Genomic DNA, 17,415 nt, shown 5'->3' on the forward strand with positions numbered 1-17,415 from the left:
TTGTAACAGTTTTGAAAAACCTTAGAGATGCGTAAGATATTTTTTGAAACAACATTGCCAATGTACACACTTTGTAATCACCCTGACATACTTTTTTGCTCAGGTACTACCAGTCTAACAAATCCTCGGGACTATCCAGCAATCTGCAGCCAACAGGAGCCAAGGCTGACCACCTCAGGGAAGAGATGGAGGAGGCAGCCAACCGCATGGAGATCTGTCGAGTCAGTGAATATTATCTTAAATGTCAATGAGAGGGAAATGCAGTGCTGTAAAGGACTATTTGCATCCTGGTTGGTAGTTCTTTTCTGATTTTTGCTCTGTTGTCACAGTTAATCGATTCAGATCATCAAACTATTTTTAATGTTGTACAAAGATAGCCTGAGTAAAAACAAAAAGCTAATTTCAAATGAGGATTTTAATTATTAAATGGAGGGGGGGTTAAAAAAAAAAGCTATTCAAACTGTTATGTATTTGGAATGTTCAGAGTTGCTATGGTAACTGTACCCTGGGGAATGGAGCACGGCAGTTGAAAAGTGACAGCTGATCCACAGTGGAGGTTAATAATCAACACAACAAGAATGAAACAGTGAAACGCCTCCATGTCTTCAATGTTGTGACCAAAACATAACACAAACTGAACATGGCCCTCTGTGGAAGAGGAAGTAAAAGGCCTGTGGGATCAGGGAGCCTTGAATTGAAACTGACAACATGAAGTTGTCAAAAAAAAAAAAGTCTCAATATTACCTCACCAGTCAAGGAAGACGTCCAGTGACCAACTGAAAGAAATGGAGAAAACATGGAGAACCTTCCCAGGCGAGGCCACTCTAATAAAACTTGTTGTACGGCTGTAGCTCTTGAAAACTGGAGTCAGATACTCCAAGTCTAGACTGAAAATGTTTTGTCATGATCTTAAGCAAGCTGTTTATGCTCAAGAACCCTGGAGGGTGAGCTAAAATCCCCCCACAGCATTGTAAAATTCTCGTTACCAGCCATTACGCCTGACGTCAGCTATTGCTATCAAGGGTGGTACAACCAGTTATTGTTAGGAGGTCATTTTACTTTTCCCCATAGGGACCGGTTGATTTGGATAGATTTTTCCTTTAGCAAATGAAATCATCACTTGAATACCTCACCTTGCATTTATTTTCTTTAATATTAAAATATATTTGATCTGAAAGAAGAAATCTGTAAGGGGGTAACTCCTCCTTTTTTATATAGCACCATGTTTACCTTGAAGAAATGTTTTGTAGTGACAAACAAGCTAAAGTACATAACTTATAAAAAAAAAAAAAAAAATTGATTTCTAAGCCCTTTTGGAGCCTTTCATTTATTACATCAGTATTTTCACTATCCTCCAAGGACAACTTCCATCATAAAAGCAGGTTCTTACTGTCCCTATTTGCCTCCAGTTGGTTTGTGTGATTCTGTTGTCTTGCAATGTGTTTTCTGTCTAACCAGGACCAGTTATCAGCCGACATGTACAATTTTGTGGCCAAAGAAATAGACTATGCAAGCTACTTCCAGACAGTAAGTCCAACACCTGCACAAGCTCTGACGCAGGCGTCCAACCAGCCCACGTCCTCCGCTGACCGTTTGGTCTCTCTGTGTCTCTGTCTGTCCAGTTGATAGAAGTCCAGGCAGAGTACCACAGGAAATCATTAGAGCTGCTTCAGAGTGTTTTGCCGCAGATCAAAGCTCATCAGGGTGAGTTTGAGTTTACAGATTGTGATTCTGCTTCCCTCTTAATGTCTGTGTAACAGTGACGTGTACATTATGAAGTACTGTTATCCAAAATGCAGCGTTTGTTGTCATTTAAAAATGGGAAAATAAAAGACAACTAGAAAAAGACCTACAAGGGAAGCAGCCTGTTAGAAAACTGAAGAGTAACTTTGCAGTAAGACAAACCCAGAAAAACAAGATTTGTGCTATAAAATCACCAACTTGCTTATCCAACATAAATATATAAGTCTGACTCATTTATTAGGAGAATCTGTAAACTTCATTTTGAAGGATCAAATCGGCCTCTTTCTTGTTCACCTGGTTATCTCTACAAGGAATTTAAAGTCCAGTAATGATCCTGTTTACACTACGTTTAGTGTCTTATTTTGAAAATAATGTGGTGATTAATTTTCAAAGCATAAATAAAACAGAAACATTGAGATTTTGAATGCTTGTTTTCTTGTAAAGTCACATTTCAGAGCCCAACACTGAAACTTTGATGAGAATCTGTAAATTTATCAAGTCTCTGTGTAACACATGTGCTCTAGTAATATTCAAATATGAGTATTTTATTACGTAAGGTATCTGACTGCAATATGTTTTAAGTTTGCATCATATGACTCCCTTGTTGATCACTGCTGTAGACCAACTGGGAGGCTGAAAGCAGCAGTAATCCAGTCATGAGACTATTTGTTTTTGAAGAGTATGCGGTAATTTCTTTTTGACAGCGTAAATAAATCCCTTTTTCATTGCCAGTTTAAGCGGATTAGAAATTTGGATTATTTTATCGTTTTAACCTATGAAACACCAATACGCTTATTTTTGAAGCGCATCCCTGAGCTTTTCCTTGAAAGTCCCAACTTTAAACCAAGAGCCCCAACAAATGGGAGCTGTTAGAAAAGAAATCTTTAAACTGTCAGTGGCAACAAGTATATGTCGCCCACTCTTGGTTATTTTCATTCATTAAGTGTTTATGAGAAAGGCCACATTTGAGAGAATAATAGTAAAATTAAAGAAGCCCGGGTTAGAGGTGGAGAGAAATCTGAGTTTTAAGCAGTAAATTAAACATTTTGTAACTGGAAACTTTTAAAAGAAGTTTTAATTATGCTGAGTTCAACCGAGGTCCTAATAATGTCAAATGGCTACTATAGAAAATACAGAAAAATGCTTGAGATAATGAATTAATTCATACAGCAAATCTTCCCAAATACTGATCCGTAACAATCACTGGAACATGGCGGGATCATTAAGGCAGAGTTAGTGCTGTTTATCTAACAGTGTGTGTGTGTTTGACAGAGACCTGGGTGGAAAAACCATGCTACGGGAAACCATTAGAGGAGCACTTAGCGCTCAGCGGGAGAGATATCGCCTTTCCTATTGAAGCCTGTGTCACTATGCTGCTGGAGTGCGGCATGCAAGAGGAGGTAAACACGCTGCACGCTTTCAAAACGCATCTACAGAAAGCGAAGCTTTATTGTACGTTCAGTCAGTCTTAATTACTGCAGGGACTCCTAATGAGATTCACACTTAAACGTTTCACGGCTTGGGGGAAAAAAAAAAAAAATCCCTGTTGGTTTAATTAAAAATCTACAGCAAGAAATTATCCAGTTTTTGCATTTTGGGGATGCAAAGCTGTACGCTTACACTGCTGGACCATGGCGATTTAAAGAGAAACCGATCGACTCTGCAGTTTAGGACGACAAAATTCACCTCCTGATGTCTCTCATTGCTAATAGCAATAATAAAACATGTTACTGTGCACGTTTGCCCAGCCTGTCTTCAGCTGTCACAGCTTGATGTTTTGGGTTTTCAGGGTTTGTTCCGAATCGCTCCTTCGGCCTCCAAGTTGAAGAAGCTGAAGGCGTCTCTGGACTGCGGCGTGTTGGACGTCCAGGAGTTTTCTACGGACCCACATGCCATCGCAGGTGAGTGAGCAACACCAATACAGCTTATTGGCAAAAATATTTAAAAAGCATGAAGATAAATTCATCTTTTATTGCAGTAGTATAATCTTACAGGAGGAAAAATGACGCCAACAGTCCGTGATAAATAAACGTAATTGAAGTATTTATAAAATTTCCACTATACTCTTTTTGTTCTTTGGGAACTTCTAATTGTTAATCTGGGAGATTCTGTTTCCTTATGCCAATTTATCTTAGCTACTGTTCAAAATGGGAAAAACAGGAGAACAGATCTTTCCTTTTTCATGTACATTTGCATCTAAGCTCAACCTTTGGATGGTGAAATGTCATATCTTTGAATCAAGCCACCCATTTCAGAGTCTGTGCTCTTATGCAGAAATGAAAAGAAAATGTCTAATAACATCCACATGTAGGTAACATCAAAGAGTTTTCTGCAGCTGGGAGAGAAGAAAAAAGATCAGTTTTCTGTGTGCCGCTATCACTTCACTGCTTTTAAATCAGAACCATGATGGACTACAAAAGAAAGAAAAGCTTTCAGGCTATTAAGGTGCTGTTATTGATTTTCTTTTTTTATGACAGTACTGCTTTTTCTGCTGCAGCTGACTGCTGCACAATGCTGCTGTCAGAGAAAAACACATTTATCAAGAATAAGGAAAGCTAGGAGACGTGTTTTAGCCTTAAATCGATATTTTTAATTAAACTGCTATTGTTTAACAATCTTTCTTACCACAGTAAACATTCGTTGGTATGTTGTTTTGATTATAAAGTAATCGAAAAACTGTAAATACATCAAAGAAGCCATTAGTTACTTAAATATTTGAATGAATCATCAAATGCATCATGAAATAATTTCATGCAGAGAACATTAATTAAAGATTTGATTCATTTTGCGTAATTGGCATATGCCGTTATTATTGTTTCCAGTGTTTATTATTCGGTTCATATTTTGTTACGATGTGAATTTATTTTATCTGCCAACCATTTTTATGTAACGCTGCTATTGACAAAATGATCGATCTGCACTTAAACTGCTGTGGTCAAAGGTTAGGTTTATACTAGTGAAAGTTTACATTATTTCATGATCAGAAAATATAAAATAAATGAATAAATAAATACTGAAATGATATAAATTTTACATGTAGAGCGATTCTGAAAGTCCTTCAAACAGCGCCGGATGTAAACCAGAAGGAAAAATTGTTTTAAAATCTTTTATAATGTAACACAGCTGCTCTTGTGCTGTGTTATTGTAAAATTTCAAAAAGCTCAGATCCTCATCATGTTTGACAGATGTTATGGTGCTTCTCTTCAGTGTGATATAAAACTTTGGTGTGGAGTTTAAAAGTTGTATTAAAACAGAGCAGAAATTAAAACCTTTCTAAAATCTTTCAGTTAATTCAGCCTGATTAGACTAAGAGTGATGACTAAAGCAACACAGTTTTTACATCAGTCACTTTTTTCATAACATAACCCATTTGGAAATAAAACTGAGGTCTGTGCAAAAGGCATTTCTAGTCAGTTCATAAGGAGAATTATGCTCTTTTTGTCTTTGCTGGAAAGAAAAACACATTTTCTGTGCATTCATCAGAAACTCATTTTCTCTGCAGCAGCAACAGCACAGCATCAGTTGAATTTAGACACAGCTGAGCAGACTTAAAGGTACATGCAGCCGTTTCCCAGTGAGGGATGTCCCGATGTTTGTCATCAATCGTACTCATACCTTTGGGAAATGAAAACAGCAGAGCAGAGAAAAGGAAAAGACGAGCTGGAAAGGAGCCCAGTCAGCCGACACCTGCTGTCAGCCACTGTGGGAGAACTGTGTTTTCTGTTGCTTTAATAGGTTTACTGCTGGTGAACAGACAGTCTGCTGGTATTAGGACAAGATTACAAAACTAACACTTGTTGCACCAACATAACTAAGAACATGTCTATTATATTATATTATATTATATTATATTATATTATATTATATTATATTATATTATATTATATTATATTATATTATATTATATTATATTATATTATATTATATTATATTATATGTAATATTGTATAATATAATATTACATGTATTTATTATAATTAAAATAGATTATAAGATTATATACATTATAGTAAAATGTTTATAATTTATAATTATATAAATTATACCCATATAATATTGACTTATTTTCTATAAATTCTAAACTAAAAACCAGTTCTTGTTTTCAAAATTCACTGTGGTTACATCGTCTTTCTACCCAGGAAATAGAAAGACTCAAATGCGTCCTTAAAACCCCTAAATTAATTAATAACTAACATTCATGCTGACGTATGACCAATAGTGGGCCTGAAATACCAGGAAAACATTTAAATGAAAAGTAACAAAGATATTTCATCTAAACCTTCTTCAGTAATAAAGTTGTTTGGTGTCATGAAGTAGGAAATGTGTTTGTATCTATGACACATTCCTAATGGAAAAAAAAAGTTTTCATTCTCATTAATGTTTACGCCATTGTCCCACATCGGCAGCAAAATGTCATTAATGCATCAGAAATTCGTGGAAAATGAGGGGGCTCATTTTCTCCACAGCATAATTATGTTTGAGGTGAAAATCATGTGGGTGAAAGAACGTTTATAAAATAGAGATAATGGGGCAAATTTTGTCTCTTCAGAGAGACATTCAAAGGGAAAATGGCAAAGAAACAAATGGAAAAGGAGCTGAAATGAGAAGCCCTGGAGGTTGCAGATCGAATATCAACAAGCCACTTAAACTATAAAAGTATAATAATTCTGCTTTCTCTCTCTCAGTCTGCTCTGCTTTGTTTAGATGTGACGAACATAAAAAAAGGGGAAAGGATCTTCAGAGTTGATTATGTCAATGTAAACAAACTCTCTTTTCATTTCAAAGCTGGCGCTTAGTTTAAGCAGAGGTGGAAATTAAATAGACATGTACAAACCCTCATAAAAATATTCATGCCACTTTGAACCTTTCACGTTTAGTCACAGCACAGCAACAAATTCAATGTATTTCATTGGCTTTATGTGGCCTTATGAGCGAAATGCAAGAAATGTCATAATTTAACATGTGTTATTGTGCTTTAAGTGCAACGTGGAATAATACTTTACGAGTCCCTGTAATGTTATGCGATAAATAAGTTTTGCCCATGCGCATGTTCTGCATGCATACACGCACGATCACACTAAATGCATGCGATGCATTCTTACTGTAGTTTTATTCTCCCTTCAGGCGCTTTAAAGTCGTACCTGCGCGAACTCCCCGAGCCGCTGATGACCTTTGAGCTCTACAATGACTGGATTCAGGCCTCCAAGTGTGTATCTTCACAAAACAACAAGTTTAAAACATGGTTTCTTACATCTGTGTTCAAATAACTGACTGAACTGAGTTTTTCTTTTGTTCTGCAGCATCCAGGACCAGGAGAAGAGGCTGCAGGCTCTGCTGGGCGCCTGCGAGAAGCTGCCGTGTGCCAACAACAACAACTTCAAGTGAGTCAGATTTTGAAGTGCTCCTTCTTAGTTTTGTGATTGTACCTATAGGTAATTACTGCAATACAAGTAGAAAAAAATACAGAAAAGGATTTTGAGTGTAAGACGTAGCATGGAGAGCAAAGGGATGCATGCAGCTGGTGTAACATCTCACATTTATTCACTTGAACCAGCGGTGTCAAGCTCATCTTTGTTTTGGGCCAAATCAAGATCATGAATGCTCTTAAAGGGCCGGTTGTGCCAGAATGTATTGATAAAACCTGTTCACAAACTGTTAAAATATCAATGGATTATTAAAATTAGATAATATTATTGAACATCTTTACAGTTCCTTCAGGATTTTGTGGTACTTTTTGGAATTTTTTTGCAATAAAAAGTGTTTGTGGTAATAATTTGGAAATATTTGCGATATTTATTTATGACTGTAAAAGACTTTACAGTCAATATGACTTTTTATTACTCGCTGTATAGGTCACAGGCTATAATATGACATCAATTAAGGCTGAGGCAGCTGTTTGATACAAGTTAGAAAGTTTTTGACAATTTTGGGAAGAAATCTGCAATAAACTCCCAATTATTAGTGCAAAGAGGAACAGGGATTTGTTGATTTTGTGTGAATTTCCACGATAATTCTCAAAAAACTGGAGAGACTGATTGATATGATTTGGCAGTAAACAGATAAAAACTGGATTAATTTGATTGTGCTTAAATTTTATGTTTTCGTTCAGTGTTTAGTCTAGAATCTACAGGGCCACATAAAACGCTACTGTGGGCCAGATTTGGCCCGCGGGCCTCGAGTTTGATACATGTGACTTAAACTATTTTATAGTTGAGACATCAACTCTGTGTTTTTGCTACACATGTGGTCAGAAAGGTGTTCAAAGAATTAGCTAGTAGCAGTTTCCAGTTTTAAAAACACTATTTTATAAAAGATTTAGTACATTTTTAAAACATCTGCTGCTGGCTTGTTGAACGCTCGTACAGTTTTCTAATTATTTTACTTTGCTGGTTGAATATGTTGCTTTTCATTTGATAGATTAGTCCAAGCTACACATTATTTTGTCAGGAGATATTTTATTTTGTTTTTACATTATTTTATGAGGAGCACACCCTTTCTTTTAAATATTCTGTTTAAATAAATTTAATCCCTTTACTGATACAAAGATTAATTGTAAGAAAACTGTAGGTTTAGACAAAATATTGAAATGCGATGATGGAAAAACAACTGATCCTGAGTTCATCAGGTTTAGTTAATTTAGAGGTAAATCTGGAAAATGGAATGTGGCTTTTTTAAAATGCCTACTACTTCAATTTCTTCCATATTTTTGGTGTTAATCGTCGCTTTTAATCCTGAGGGAAACATCTCCAGCGGCTGTCTCATGAACAACTCGCCGGGGTTTGTCTCGCGATCAAAAGACGAAAGATGTAAACCGTGATGAGAACGACGAGAGGAGGAAGAGGATGAGAGAAGCGCAGAGCCGCAGCTCTTGTCGGGCTCGTTTTGAAATCTCACAAATAGGACGATTTTCCAGCCAGCGCTCCTGACGGCGGATCTGTCAGAAGATTGTTGCTCACAACGATGAGCCGCTGGATGGTTCGTTTGAGCAAAGCGCAGCTCGGATGAATCACAACCAACCTACTGGTTTCCAACAACACAAAAATGCAGTTATTCTCTGGCGTTAGCAAATGAGTTCAAGAATCATCAGTTCTTCTGACTCGACTTTTCATTGTGTTAGTCAAGGCAGATTTTGAAACAGGAATGAGCGACGAGATTCTGACTGATTCAAGATTTTCCTTCTTGCAGGGTTTTCTCTAAATATTTAGTCTAGTGAGGGCAGCTAGATGAGTAGTCGGATTTCTGCTGACTGCTGGAGAAAAATTCATGCTTTCACCCATCCGCTGACAGGTATTTGATCAAGTTTCTCTCCAAGCTGACTGAATACCAGGACGTGAACAAAATGACGCCTGGAAACATCGCCATCGTCCTCGGCCCCAACCTGCTGTGGACTCACGATGAAGGGTGAGACACCAGCTCACCCGTAACCAGAGAAGTAGAGATCAAGGGGTCGATTACCGAGCCACTTTAAGCAACTGTTCTTAAATATTCTTATCTTTTAGTTATGTAAATATTTTTTTCAGCGATTTTGTAAGTGTTTCATAAAATGTTTTCTTGACCTAGAATACCTCTACATGTGTTTCCTGTCTGTTTGCTGCAGTGACATCACAGAGATGATGACGACCGTCTCCCTTCAGATTGTCGGCATCATCGAGCCCATCATCCAGCACGCCGACTGGTTCTTCCCCGGAGGTCAGAAGAAAAGAACCGACAGACCATGAAGCGCAGTCTGCTGGATTTAAAAAAAAAATTATTTTACAGAAACTTAAATCCTGCTGAGTTTAATCTCTGAATTTTTCTATCTTTGTTTATTTTATTTGTCTTAGAAATTGAGTTTAATGTCACCGGGAACTACGGCAGCCCAGTCCACACCAACCACAACGCCAACTACAGCCTCATGCCGTCTCCGGACATGGATCAGGTGGACCGGAGGCAGAACGACCAGAGCCGGCGGCCGCTGAGCGTCGCCACGGACAACATGATGCTGGAGTTCTACAAGAAAGACGGGTACGAGTCAAATCAGCTCAACGTGTGCACATAGCTTATTAGTATTTATGCCTCTTATATTTTTTAACACTTTATCAAACTGCAGTCAAACACTTTCATGGGAAAAACCAAGAAAAATACATCTATGGTGTAAGAAATTATGTTTTTTTACTAATAAAACCAGAAAACGCTTTCATGCTTGGCCTCCCAGACTAATGGTCTTGTCTGAACTTTGACTAGGCCTTTCTACCACATGAATAAGCCTTGATCTAAATCATTCCACAGTACTTTTGGTCCAGTCTTTTGGGGATTCTGACCGTTTCTCTTCCAGGTTTGCTAGTTTTAGCTTTACTCGTCTTCCCATCATCACCCTTCGCGTCTCTGCTGAAGTAAAGCATTTCCACAGCATGATGCCACCACCTCCTTGCTTCCAAAAAGTTAGATCCCCCCCAACCTCCCGCCTATTCAGCATAAAAAGATTTGCATGTTTAAAATCTGCCTGCAGAGCTTTTCTGAGCCGTATCTCCAGAACAGACGTGCCCCGTTAATAACTGACTTGATAACATCCTGTTATTTAAATTAATCATATGAAGATCTTTTATTTGTTGGAGGCAGTTCTATCTCTGCAGTTCAGTGTTTTTCACTGAGCTTTATTGCTAAATTGTTAGCTGCCTCTTTAAATTAACGGTTGTCCAATACAGTACGACATTTTAGACACATGTCTGGTTCCGTACATTTGTGCACTTCGATCGGTTGCATGACATTTTCAGTCATGTGTTGAGGCATTTTGACGCTTTACTCCTCAGCAGATGTTTGCTAGATCGGGTTGATTGTTTGCTTGGGTTTTATTAAAAAGAAAAGTGAACTGGGAATGTTTTCCAACCTCTGAAACAGTTTATTACTTTGCAGTGAAGGCAGGGAAAGAGAAGGCGTTGGAGATCATCGTTGCAGATGCAAAAGAATGAGACGGAGCCGCATTAGTGCAGGGTTTAAAGTTTTAACCAAGCTTATAGGTTTCAATGTGAAGCCTGCAGCTTTTGATCACAGAGTATGAGGCTTTAAAACATAAATTAACCTAGAGAAAATGTTGCAAAGCTGAAATTTCTGGCCTTAATGAATGACATCCTACTTCGGATGTTGTTAGGCCATTATCCGCCTCTGAATCATCCAAAGTTTCACATTCTTACTCACCAATCTGACCAAAAATGAGACAAAGTTTATTTCTCATGCCTGTCTCCAATAAGAAAGTTTCCCTGTGATTTCGACATGACCTTAGTAAATAAGCTGCTTTGCCCCGAGGCGGACAGAAGCGACTCACCCTGCATCACCTGCCCTCAAGCCTTCGTCCCGTTAAGAGACAGTTCAGGGGCTGGAGTTTAGTCTGTGAAATAACCATTCCTACAATCCGGGAGCCACGGAGGAGGATTAGTGGAAAACCAGCCAGTCGCTTTCTTTCTCTTTCACCGCCTTTTTCTCTAATGCTTCCTTACACCCGCTGTCTTATCGGGGCCCAGCGAGGAGGCTGAGCTCTGCAGCCCAGGGACCGCGAGCAGCCGAGCTAATTAAACCTGTACTGATCAATGGAGGGAGCTCTGCTTCCAGTGGAAAAAAAACACTCATCAAAAACCAGAATGAGGCTTCTAAAGAAACGTGATACGAGGAAGACGCATTCAGTCAGTGTCTGACTAATGGAAAGGAGACTGCTGGGTTTTATCTTCAAAAGATTTGAGTTGCAAAAGTGCCTTTAGATACGAAAGTATTCGCACGCATTGAACATTTTCACATTTGGTCACATCGGCAGCCACAGGCTTCAATATGACCTGTTGGGATTTTAATGTGACAGACCGACATAAAGCAGTGCATAAATGTGAAGAGAAAGGAAACTGCAGTCTGGTTTTCAGTGATTCAAAAAAATATGATGCGTGTTTGTAGTATTGTTTTATTATCTAACCCTGCTTTCACTTTTCTACCGAGTCCTTTTCTCTTTGAAAATGTATAATTTCCCCTCTATTTTACAATTTTGCAATTCTTGATCACATAAAATCCCAGTAAAATACATTGAAGCTTGTGGACGTAAGGCGACAAACTGAAAAAGTTACTGTGTAGAGTGGATTCCTTTTGTTCGTGAGGGTTAGAAACCACAACCGTCCACAAATAGTTTAAAACTGCAAATACCTCAGACTTTCAAATGGTTTAAATAACGTCTCACCACACAACATGCTGTAAAAGGACTGCAGGGGGGCTTATAGAGCAGCCAAAGAAAAAAAATCACAAAGTTGTTGTTATTTTGCAGTTATTTAATAGAACAGTATAGAATAAAAAAGCTTTATTACTATTTTCCTTAAAGTGCATTGTTATAAATTCCCTAGTGCCACAACAATATCCTGTAAAGAGATATGATTCTTAAATGTTGAAAAAGCACAAGCAAAGACAAACCTTTGAGTGACCAGACCTACTTAGGAAAACAAAACTTGAGAAAATGTACTGGGAGCTGCAGAAAGCCTTTCATTTTTGGGGGGAAATTATGTTGTATCCATCAGGGAAACACTGACCTAATTAGAGTGAAATAGAGCAGTAATTTTCTCCCTGGACTTGATGTCATTGAAACAGAGTAGCGCATATTTTACACGCAGCGTGACTGTCGTTTGTTCTTTGAGTCTCCTTTTTTTTGGGCTCGTTTCTCTAATCCTCTCTTCTGCTGCTTCGTTTATGCCCCTCAAGGTTTTTACATTTGCAAAAGACAACAGTCAAACTTTTTTTATTTTTATTATTTTTGATGGTCTTTGTTAATGACTTCACGGTTCTTGTTTCTGTTTTAACACTGCAGCATAAGGAAGATCCAAAGGTAACGTAAGACTTCGTTTACGTCTCTTACAGTCCCGTCGTGTTTGTCTTAGCTGCACATTTAAAGGAGCTGATGGTCATCGGTCATTTGTTCTGCTGTTCAGGTGTGTCTAAAGCAACGCATTTGATTGCCACAAAGCAGACTTTGTTTTCTGTGGTTACATAAATGCATCCCTTCAGTTTCTCACTGACCCACACCTGGAAACACTGACTTTTGTTCTCTTCATCTTAAAGCTGGCTGGACATAAAATGTTCTGTAAATTCAGTTAAACTTACTTCACATACACTTTATCTGTAGAACAACTTGTCAGTTTTTTTCTTTGTTTTGCAGTTTTGCTATTAATTATCTAATTGAGATCAAATCTTCCCTGCCGGTAGCAGTTTTTTTTACACTTACAAAAATCAGCAGTGCAAGGATTTTTTTAAGTCCAGACAAGGCTTCATATCTACTCATACAAACACTATATGGCACACAGCAGTTTACATATGGAATATGTTTTAATCTGGTAGATATGAATTAAACTTTTGCAAAACCAAACAATAAATGGTGCTAAATGTTTTTGGGACATAAAGCGTTCTGGATTTTTTAGCAGATATTGAAATTCAGATGTTTTGATTTTTCGAATCTTTAAATAGACTTTGTGATTCATTCATTTACAGTCGGTCATTTTCATCATCACCACGATCCTCAGTTTGATCGTAGTTTGGAGTTCATCAGGGTCAAACTCTGGATCAAACATGGCTGAAATCCTAAACTAAAAATCTTTAAAAGTCACACAATTGTGCTGCTTGTGATGTCATCAACCCGATTCTCTGCCTTTCAGCAGAGTTTATATTGTCAAATTACACTTTTTTTTATTACAGAAAGCAAACCGTCACTGGATGGAGTTTTTAAAAAACACATTTTACCATCTAATAAAATTTCTGCCATTTTGAAGGTGGTAAAACACCCAGAACAAGCCATCTCCTTTGGCTTCCAGGAGAATCTGCAGAATTAAATAAAGTATTAATTTCACTAATGTTAACTCAGTGTTGGAATCAGCTGTTCAGCGTCAGGACGAAAGCTGAATTTACATTCTGGAAACCTTGAACTCGCTCCCTCCTCCAGCCCAGACCCTCCTGTCATATGATTGGCTGTGCATCTCTGTCCCACTGCAGCATGGGTGTCAGGGTGATGGACACTTCTTGGGTGTCACGCAGGGGTCCGTCGTCGACGCGTAAAACATCCTCAACTCCGCCAAACGTGCACCCGTCGACCCCGTCCGCTGACGCTCCCATCCCCGAGCAGCCTGGGGATTTCTATGCATCCCCGTCCCCCACCCCTCCTCCCACTAGCAGCGACCGAGCCAGGTAAGGCCGCGGTGCCCCGCCCTCCTGTTCACCCCGCCCCCAGGCCTCCCACCTGCTGGTGCCGCCCTGCCCCTGCAGCCACACGAAGCTCCCGCCCAGCGCAGCAGAAACCAGAATCTAAGCCTACAGTTTGCCTGTGCTGTCATTCATCCTCTCACCCCCAAACGAACCTCAGTATCTCATTTCTGATCAAGTGGTTTGCATTTTCTGTCTTTTTATTTTTTTGTCATTTTTTTCTAAATTCTTAGAGTCCTTCATTTCTTCCCGGAGTGATAAACTGCATATCATCACCTTCCTAAAATAAGTCTTCTTTTTTTTCTTTTTGCCAAAAGTGATTTTGGTTGTTGTTTTAGGAAGATGATGATAGGAGTGAAACTTACAGTGCTGTGTAATAGTTTTCCCACCCCATTAATTATTTCTCTTCTTGTCAGGTTTCATCCACAAACATTAATATTAGTATTAAATGTAACAGACAAAACAAGTTAGCACATAACTTTGATGTGAAACCAAATTAACGCCTTTCTACAAATAATCTATACATTTTGGCGTTAATTCAATCTCTGATTCCCCTAAATAAAATCCAGTAGAACAACTTACCTTCAGAAATCACCTTTTAGGAGATAAAATCCACCTGTGTGTTATTCTCAGTGTAGATCCAGCTGTACTGAGGACATTTTGGCCTATTTGCAACCATAAGTGGAAGAAAAGATGATGAAACATGGTGGTGGCAGCATTTGGCTGTGGGACTGCTTGCTTTCTGGAGGAGATCAGAGTGGGGAAGATGGGTGGAGCTGAAAACAGGGCAGTCCTGGAAGAAAACATGTTCAAAAACCCCAAACACTCAGCGAGAACTACAGTGGAATGTAGTTTAGATGGCCTAGTCAAAGTCCAGACCTAAACACAGTTGGGATTGAGAGAATCCAGTCTGACTGAACTTGAGCTGTTGTCAACAACCTGCAACTGTTTCTCCAGTAACAGTTAACTTAAATACAAACGGTTGCTAAACTTTTAATGTTTTTATTTATACGAACCACTTGCCTATTTCCTTCTACTCTGCAGTTATGCACCATTTTTTTTATTTGTCCAAAAAATGAAATCCCAGTAAAATACTCTGAAGTTTGTGGCTGAAACGTGACACAATGTGAAAACGATTAAAGGGTGTGAATACTTTACAGACCTCCCTTTTCGTTTCAGTTTTAGTCTCAGTAACACATGAATCCCTGTTTCATCTATTTGTTTCCCATCTTTCTCTTCCAACACTTTTTCCGATTTCCGCCCTGTTAATGGAACAAACTTCGATAACGTCTCTTTCTCTCCTGAAGTTCAAATAATTTGATCTACATCGACGGCTTAGTTTCCCATGAAACGCTAATATTCTTATCATTGCAGCTCAGACGATGCTTCTTCCAACTGGTCCGACTCCTGTTACGTCTATCCCTCCCCCGAGGAAGAGCGACCGCCTCCCCCTTATCCCTCCTTCTGCTCCTCCTCTTCTTCCTCCTCTTGCTCCTCCAACTCGTTCCCTCACCACTATAGCTACACCCGAGCACTTCAGAGTATGCGTCCCGCCGCTCCCACCCCTGAGTCCGTCGTACCGCCCGGCCCGTCCCCTCCGCCACGCCTAGCCGGATGCAGCCCGCCCCCGCTCCCTTTCTCCCCGTGCCCGTCCCCCCAGCAGCTTGACGTCAACTCCAACCCCAAACCTAACTCTCTGCACCTGCCCAAACGGGCCTCCCTGCCCGACACCATGCATGCAACCCCATCCGAAACGAATGGCTCCACCCTTTACATCAAACCCCCGCTCGTTCTGACCCGTCACGACTTGTTCCTGGGCTACCCTAAACCTCCCAACGCCCCTCTTTCTGCTCCCCCTCCGTGGGCAGCTTCTGCCTGTAGCCGGGAGAAAGGAGCCAAGCTGAAGAGGTAAATGGAGACCCAACTCGCTCCAACTTCCAACACGACTAGCAAAAGCCACAAAACCAAAGAGGGACTGCAGTAAGGTCAGAGGAGGGTGTGAATAGGAGACCCTCTCCAGCTCCACTCTGTTTAGTTTCATTCATTTATGTGGTTTGCAGCAGTCAGTCATGAATGCAGGGTTACTGCATGCCTGGAAAAAATGGAGCAGGGCGGTTTGCATTTGATGTTGCGTCCGCATAAGAATGGAAAACACAAAAAAAACAGTATTGAAAATATTTATGTTTGTAGACTTTTATAGTAGTACTTCCATTGTTAAATCATGTTTCCTTCATTTATTTTTTTCTTTCTTTCTCTTGTTCCGTCATGTTTTTTTAAAGCCTGGCCTGGATCAAAATATCAGCAGTTTGTGGTGAACTTTAGTATTTTTCTTTAAAAATGGGCTAAAAGTGGACAACTCTTCTAAAATGAGCAATAATTTGGAGATAAAGGTTTAACACTTCCATGTCTCTAAATGGGTTCATGAGGACACCAGAGTCATCATGGCAGTTAAGGGGTTAAAAAAATATGCGTAAATCTTGTTAAAGCTTTTTTTTTTTCCAATCTACATCCACCTTCATCTTTAATGCAACCGCCATGTTTGGAAATTTCATAACCATCCATGTTGCCTGGATGTTCAGGAGACGGTTGCCAGGCAACAAAGGGAATTCAAAGCTCCCACTGAATACGATCACAACAGTGGGTGATCATGAGTCATATACCAGTGAGCCCAGTAGGTCCAGTCGGATCACAACGTCAGTGTGAACACGGACGAAACACCAGATGAGGATAATATTAGTGAGGGAAGTCGTGATTCAGTTTGACATCAGAGAAAACACAAACGTTGTTTTACCAAAGGTTTCATTCTCAGCTTCGACTATCAGAGCACCGTTTAGCTGCTGGGAGTGAAAGTCTAGAGATGATCTTCCGGGAGAATGTGAACTGGTTGCTCTCCGACCTTCAGATTCTGTAAACGTTGGCATTCTGCCTGCACTCCTGTAAAAATAAGAAAAATCCATTAAGCCAACAGAGTTCATTGGAGATTTCCACACTGCCTGTGCAACAGTGGCCACTCTGACACTTTGACATTAACCTGCGGCTCTTCTCACATTACTCTGCTTATTATGGCTGATAATAAAAGTATAATGCAGCACCTCTCTGTTTTTGTCCTGCGTTTTTCCTGTAGCACTCTGAAAAACAAAGAGCTGTCCCCGGTGATCGGACAAAAGGGACTCCAAGGAGTAGTGACCCCTAGTGGACAGTCACAGCACTCTGAGCACAGCCCACACAGCCTGAGGAGAGGTGAGACTGACCTGACCAACGACGTTCACTTTCAAAACTTTCTGCCTGAATCAAATACACTCAAATGAAATCTGTGGATATGTGTCTGCGTAGTGGCCCAGATTCAGACCTGAAAGTTTCAGTGTATTTGGGTGAACTTAGAAAACCAAATGTTAGAACTGACCGCTAAAACAAATCATTAGCATAAAGTTGTGAACAGATTCATTATTGCAGCTTTTAAATTTTTTTATCCTTCTCCCT

At 39.4% G+C, this 17,415-nt stretch overlaps 1 protein-coding gene across 5 annotated transcripts in view; it reads left to right on the forward strand.

The window, feature by feature from the left end:
- LOC103481739 (rho GTPase-activating protein 44-like) overlaps positions 1 to 17,415 on the forward strand; it is a 65,453-nt gene that overhangs the window by 38,586 nt on the left and 9,452 nt on the right. For 2 of the 5 annotated variants that reach the window (XM_008437459.3, XM_017310854.2), the window contains exons 7-20: positions 104 to 221; positions 1,459 to 1,527; positions 1,623 to 1,704; positions 3,016 to 3,143; positions 3,533 to 3,644; positions 6,868 to 6,949; positions 7,044 to 7,124; positions 9,031 to 9,144; positions 9,341 to 9,432; positions 9,567 to 9,747; positions 12,554 to 12,571; positions 13,729 to 13,920; positions 15,310 to 15,843; positions 17,060 to 17,175. In XM_008437459.3, the coding sequence (XP_008435681.2) occupies positions 104 to 221; positions 1,459 to 1,527; positions 1,623 to 1,704; positions 3,016 to 3,143; positions 3,533 to 3,644; positions 6,868 to 6,949; positions 7,044 to 7,124; positions 9,031 to 9,144; positions 9,341 to 9,432; positions 9,567 to 9,747; positions 12,554 to 12,571; positions 13,729 to 13,920; positions 15,310 to 15,843; positions 17,060 to 17,175 (1,919 nt within the window). The remainder of the gene's footprint in view (positions 1 to 103; positions 222 to 1,458; positions 1,528 to 1,622; positions 1,705 to 3,015; positions 3,144 to 3,532; positions 3,645 to 6,867; positions 6,950 to 7,043; positions 7,125 to 9,030; positions 9,145 to 9,340; positions 9,433 to 9,566; positions 9,748 to 12,553; positions 12,572 to 13,728; positions 13,921 to 15,309; positions 15,844 to 17,059; positions 17,176 to 17,415) is intronic. The other 3 variants (XM_008437461.3, XM_008437462.3, XM_008437463.3) reach the window with 3 other exon arrangements.

This window comes from Poecilia reticulata, chromosome 19 (assembly GCF_904066995.2).
Source record: "Poecilia reticulata chromosome 19, P_reticulata-male-v2, whole genome shotgun sequence".
Classification (NCBI taxonomy): domain Eukaryota; kingdom Metazoa; phylum Chordata; class Actinopteri; order Cyprinodontiformes; family Poeciliidae; genus Poecilia; species Poecilia reticulata.